The 7052-nt window shown below is 29.3% G+C and overlaps 1 protein-coding gene across 1 annotated transcript in view; it reads left to right on the top strand.

The window, feature by feature from the left end:
- LOC106470909 (anoctamin-1-like) overlaps nt 1–4939 on the top strand; it is a 37503-nt gene extending 32564 nt beyond the window's left edge. Inside the window, exons 17-20 of the mRNA XM_022399543.1 lie at nt 975–1072; nt 1379–1524; nt 2461–2624; nt 4570–4939. Coding sequence (XP_022255251.1) covers nt 975–1072; nt 1379–1524; nt 2461–2624; nt 4570–4803 — 642 coding nt within the window. The 3' untranslated portion in view covers nt 4804–4939. The remainder of the gene's footprint in view (nt 1–974; nt 1073–1378; nt 1525–2460; nt 2625–4569) is intronic.
- Nucleotides 4940–7052: the final 2113 nt, after the last annotated feature.

The raw sequence follows: 7052 nt of genomic DNA, 5'->3' as shown, positions 1-7052 counted from the left end.
CCAGTAGTTATAAGGTTTTAATTTATATGGTAGTTATAAGGTTTTAATTTATATGGTAGTTATAAGGTTTTAATTTATATGGTAGTTATAAGGTTTTAATTTATACGGTAGTTATAAGGTTTTAATTTATATGGTAGTTATAAGGTTTTAATTTATACGGTAGTTATAAATATAAATCTCAGGTATAATTAAAAACTCCAAAGATTTTTGTTTCCAGTATACAGGTTGTGAAATTAATGGTTGTTGTTGTTTTTAAAATTGTTGCTCAGACATATTCATATTCAGAATTATAGTAGAGATTCATATACATACAGACTTAGTAACATACATAAACTGCTGATTACATGTACAAATAAGCTACATATGAATGCCATTTTCTTATATGTATAAAGGATACCACATAATTTAACTTATCAGCACTGGCTGAGGTAGTCCATTTAACAAAGACAGCATTAGCTTATAAACTGTGTTAACTCTCTGTATATACTCAGTCTTAACCCTGGTTAGACAACGTTTTCTTCAACAGCATAATAGAAATCAGCCATATTTACAAATTGATAAACAATGTAACTAAAAGAAATCCTGCATTTGCAATGGTGTTGGTTCATGAAACCATAAACTCATGGTACGAAAAATATGAAATGTTGACTTACATTCAAACTACACTTCTTTTTTATACTGGCTGTAAGAAAACAGAGTTGTTTACCCTCTCTCCACAGACAGTGTTGTTTAAGCTACGAAGAGTCAATCTATGCGATATTTTTCATGCCAGTCAAGCATATCCTTTAAATGTTTAAGTGCCCAACATGAATTTTCAGACCATTTGGTACTGGACAAGTTATTTCATGCTCTGGTGTACTGTTTTTTATCTTATTATATTTTTCAGTCTTATTCCTTTCCAAGATTTTTTTAAAAGTGGTTTTGCAATAGTAATTTTGCAATAGTTTATTAGTTTTTTATACATTTCTTCCTAGTGTGGAACAGGAGGGTGTTTGCTGGAACTCTCTTTGCAGTTAGCTATAATTATGGTAGGGAAGCAGGCCTTTAATGCTGTGATGGAAATGGGTGTTCCGTAAGTTTTCTAGCCTTATCTTCAGTTTAAATAGTTATTTATTGTAACAATTTGATGTAAGAACACTTTGTGTGACAGTCAACCTGTTTTGAGACAACTGTGTTATTTCAAGTAGTGGTTTCAATGTTTTCAAGATTCTTGGATTATTAATGTTCAAACAAACATGCGGTAAATCAGATTGTGTGTGAAATTAAAGTATTTATACCTTTATGTAAGCAGCATAAACTCATTATGTTTTTATGTTACATAGGTGGATGAACCATGTTTTAATAATTAGGGAAAATAAACCTTTTTATACTTATCTAGATGGCTCTTACGGGTTTACAAGAAGTGTTTAGTGCATAAAAAGGGGGAGTGTGATCATGGAAACTGTACACCAACTCAGTGGGAGAGCGACTACAGCTTAATAAATCAAGAACAAACTGGTCTTTTTGGTGAATATCTTGAAATGGGTAAGTTTTAAGTTGAACTAAAATGTGAAAATCATTAGATATAATAGATGTGTATGTTCTGCATAAAAACTTGAACAGATTAAAATGGTATTTTTTCTATGTTTGTGAAAACTTTTTTTATTTAAGATTTTAAGAATGAGCTCTTTAGTCTGTATGTCACTAAAGAGCTTTAAAATTGAGTTATTCCAGATAACTGAGTAACTGGCTACTATGAATGTGAGTGCTAGAGATTCTCTAAAGTAATTTAAATCTTTTTAAATGTTTATTATATATATGTAACAGCAATGATTAAAATGTATGTTTTGGTCTTAATGTGTATAAAAATGTTAGTTAGAGCAGCATATGGTAAGTATTTGATGATGTAGATTGGGATATGAACTTGGTTCATTGGTAAGCCTCAAGGGTTATAATGCTAAAAATGAACAATTCAATTTCATTGGTGGTCATGGGTCAAATTCCACATTGTACAATTTTGTATTTAACAACAAACAAACAAATTCCTTTAATTGTATGGGTTTCAGATGAGTACAATGTACAGAGGAAGCATTTATTAAATATTAATTATCAGAAATACCCAGTAAAAAGGGCCCTGTCTGTGTTTTTGTTTGTTTGTTCTTTAAATAAAACATCTTAAATACACTACTTAATTGTGAAGTTAATCTTTCTGTATTTACTTTTATGTCAAACTAGAAATTACATCTATGATTCAACCAACTCCAAACCTGAATAAATTTCATTAGGTTAGATTTTATCAGTTTGAAAAGTTTGAAACTTTCAGGAGTCACCATACATATATTTATGTAAAATTATAATTTATTGTAGTCCACTGACTTTAGTAAATTTAGATTACATTTACTATCTGATTCCATTAATCATAAGGTATTTCCTAAAATATTAAGTTAATGAAAGTTTCTGTAATTTTTTCTCCTCCTCTAGTGTTGCAGTTTGGATTTGTCACAATTTTTGTGGCTGCATTCCCTCTTGCTCCATTGTTTGCTTTGCTGAACAACGTCTTAGAAATCAGGCTTGATGCTAGGAAGTTCATTACTTTTTTCAGACGACCTGTGGCACAAAGGGTTAAAAACATTGGTGAGTGCACGGTGTGGAAATATGATCAGCATTTTAGTTTTTGTTTGTTAAAATGAAATCTGAAGCTTTTAAAATGTCGACATTAATCTAGTAATACAGATGTTCTTGAGGGCATACAAAGATTCCATCATTAACTGAGTGATGACTGATATTAGTAAGTAATAACAATCACTTTGACAGTGATATGTGAATCAATCATCTTTCCTGATTGATTCACATATCACTGTCAAAGTGATTGTTATTACTTACTAATATCAGTCATCACTCAGTTAATGAAGGAGTCTTTGTATGCCCTCAAGAACATCTGTATCACTAGATTAATGTCGACATTTTAAAAGCTTCAAATTTCATTTTAACAAACAAAAACTAAAATGCTGATCATATTTCCACACCGTGCACTCACCAATGCTTCTAACCCTTTGTGCCACAGGTCGTCTTTTTTTTTTACTTACAGAACAATTCTCTTTCATTAATATTCTATTCATGAATAAAATGGATGAATTATATGTGACTATATCTTAGCTAAGTTATTAATTAAGACTTATCATTAAAGACAATCCAGAAGCTCTAAAAAACTCTTCTGTGTATATTTAGTGTAAAAATCAAGGTTTAAAATATAAAACTTCAAAGTAGGTATATTGCATTATTTAACTAATTCACTATTTGAGTAACTTGGATGTCATATTGACAATATAATATCTACAGGCTAGAATAAAAATATTTATTACAATTACCATATTCCTACCAAAACAGAATCAACCAATCAGGATTACAGGAATACTTTTCTATAACTGTGCTGTCTGAACACTTCTGAAGTATTCCTTTATCATTATAAGTTGTATTACTATCAGTTAGTGTTAAAAACAAACAAGTAAAGCATGCTGTTTAATACATAATTCTCTATACTTACATTTGTGATAACAGAAAACTTTCCAATGGAATCAAGAATTCTGTACCATATTCCTACCAAAACAGAATCAACCAATCAGGATTACAGGAATATTTTACACGTGTGTGAACTTAGAGCACGACAACTTAAGAATCAGTGTAAATGAAATGAACTTTTTGCATTAGCTACTGTATTTTTCCTGAATATTGAAATACTTTAAAAAGAATTTGAGTGTGAAGTTGACTATTATATTAATGATAAAATTAAAGAATAATTATGGTACAGACTAATGACGTTTTTGATGTAATATTAAAACTATTAATTGCTACTATCGTGACAAAATAAAAGTTGTTGATAATACAGTACATGTTAATGTTGGTAGAAACGAGAAGTTGTCTTTAACTTGCCTAATCTCTCTAAGTACGGAGTAACTGTATTCTTACTCCATTTTAGAATTAAATAGTTTAATAATTCTAAAAAATAAATTGATGTTCATTTAATTTAAGAAGTAATGATGCAGTAAGAAATTGAAGATGAAAATGTTGTTCTTTTTTGTTCTATCAAGCTTTATTAATGATGCAATAGACATTTAACACAGTGATTTTTTTTATTTTCTTTACAGTAAAAACTAAAGCCATGAATTTTATTATTTTCTATAGTGTCAGACCTAATTAATTATATTATTTTATTATAATTTATAATTTTATTATTTTCTACAGTGTCAAATCTGTTTGATTATATGTCATGGCATTTAAAGTTGTGAATTTTATTATTTTCTATGCTGTCAAACCTACTTAATGGCGTGAAGCATTTAATGTTTGTTTCTACACTATCAAAGCTAGTTAATAATGCAGTAGGGTATTTAAAGGTGTGAATTTTATTATTTTCTACATTGTCAAAGCTACTTAATGGTGTGAAGCATGTTTGTTTCTACACTATCAAAGCTAGTTAATAATGCAGTAGGGTATTTAAAGGTGTGAATTTTATTATTTTCTACATTGTCAAAGCTACTTAATGGTGTGAAGCATGTTTGTTTCTACACTATCAAAACTAGTTAAGATATTTAGGTGAAAGTATATTATTTTCTGAACTATCAATCCTATATTCTTACTTTTCAGGCATTGATCATCGCCTTTACTTCTAGTTTTATTGACCAAATTTTCTATTCAGTTTTAATTTCACCAGATGGATCACTGAATGGATTTCTGAACTTTACTCTGTCAGATTTCAATGTCAGTGACTTTTCTGTTGATATGAATATAGTTTCTGAAACCAACACTAGTTATGACTATTGCAAGTAAGTGTTAATTTTGTTTCCTTGATATTGTTTTAAAGTAACAGATCATACAAAAGAATGTATATGTGATTAAGAACCAGTGTGGTGTTTCTTTAACCCTACTGACATGGGATATTCAAAGTGCACAAGACACAACCATTCTACAGAGTTAGTTTCAAACTTTAATTAGATTATGTTATGATCTATGCATGTTGAAACAGACTAAAACAAAATGCCAATACAACCCGGCTAAAAGAAAAAAAAACATTTATTAAAATATAACACAAATCCAAAATAGAACTTTTAAATAACTACAGATTTTATCACTTCTATAAAAACAACTAGTAAACCTATGTCTAGCCAGGTCTAGGTACAAATATTAATAAACAATACAACATATATCTCAATGGTATTAATTTCAATAAATATAGGAATTAGGAAAAAGAAGCAGAAGAATTTAAAAACTAATTAATAAAACAACTTCTCAAGATCAATAATAATATTGGACAATAATTAGCAATAATTTGAACTGTATCGTGAACCAATTCATTTAAGAGTCAAGGAAGTGGTTTTTATGTAGTGGTTAGACCATGAGGTTACATCTCATGTGACTAGCTATTAACATAAATCTATATAATCTTTCAGAACATTTATATCTGTATGTCACCACTAGGGGAAGCTTGTGTCAGTTTCATAATACATACATACTCAACATCAACATGCTCTAGCTAGAAGCCCACCCTTGGCACTGCGGTATGTCTGCAGACTTACAACGCTAGAATCCGGGTTTCTATACTCGTGGTGGGCAGAGCACAGATAGCCCATTGTGTAGCTTTGTGCTTAATTGCAAACAATCTAGCTAGAAGGTGAGATAGCACTTTAATGTAACTAAAAATTTATAGTTGAACTAAACGATAGAAGGAATAATAAAGTAACGCTAAATAAAACCATAACAAAATAAAAGTAGAATTAGCTATCTCACAGTGTTAATAAACTTGGTATCAAAACGTAATTTATAACTTATTACCTGAGTTTTAGTTTCTTAACTTCAAAAATATATATATATATTTAAATAAATTCTCAATCTGTACCTCTCTGCACGATTTGGTGATGCTCTGACTTTTCATTTATAGATTTTTTTCTCTTGTAAGGGCTTCAGATTGTTGAACCAATTAGAAACACATGCTGTAGATACTGACAAGCTAGAATATAAAATTTCAACCCAAATGACATGCTCCTCAATTATCCTCTGTTTTTCAAGAAATGTCTATCTATAACTCTCTCTAACATTGCTATTGGACATCTTTATAACCAATAGAAAGAGTGCATTCTATACTACATAAATCATACAAGTTTTCTTTTTGTTTTGGAAATCAAAGCCAATGCTTGATAGGTTTAGACTAAAGATGTTGCTTCAAGCAATAATGAATTTTAGTTTTATAAACCTAATTGTAGGTTAGTTAGAAAGCCAAATAAGTTACAGTAATTTTAGAACATTCTATTCTAATGCATTATTTTTTGACATTTTTAATATTTTTCGAACATAATATAATCATATAGTTATTTATAGCACTAAACACAACTTTTATTATCCCTGTGTGTATACAAAAGAAATATTTATGAGAAATTTCATAACATTCACCACTGGTTCCATTTTTTACTGTAAAAAAAGTATCACATTTATGCAAAACTTTAGTATATATTTTTCTCCAAAGAAGATGACACGATTGCTTCTAGATTATGTTTTGTATGCAATAAAAACGTTATACATCTTCAGGAGTGACAACTTTACTGAATTTATCATCAGCAAGATTTGGAACACCTATAACTGCCCTTTTAATGACTGTTTCAGGATTGATACACAAATATTATCTAAAATAAAATAAAACACAATAGAATAGAACTTGATGTCAAAACACTTGGATATTATGATTACTTTCCTGCTGGTACAAATCTCTTAAAATTACCCAAACATCAAAGCCACAATCTGTACATAACTTCAAGAAAATTCCAGCAAAACATCATCACCCAATAGAATTTCAAAAGAACATCTTTGAGCAGGAAACTAAATTATTTTCTGCCATTTATATAATTAACAAACTTGTGTATCACCATTCTTGTTTGAGTTCAAAATGTATTTATTTGTTTATCTAACTAACAAACTTATATTTCTGTTCATGTAGAAGAACAGAATACTCATACGTGCTTATGTAGTTAGCAAATCTGTATATATCATTGATCATGTTAAAGTACAAAATGTACTTAGTTGTTTAT

This window comes from Limulus polyphemus, unplaced genomic scaffold, assembly GCF_000517525.1.
Source record: "Limulus polyphemus unplaced genomic scaffold, Limulus_polyphemus-2.1.2 Scaffold4285, whole genome shotgun sequence".
In the NCBI taxonomy this organism is placed as follows: domain Eukaryota; kingdom Metazoa; phylum Arthropoda; class Merostomata; order Xiphosura; family Limulidae; genus Limulus; species Limulus polyphemus.
This window is presented reverse-complemented; position numbering and strand designations above follow the sequence as displayed.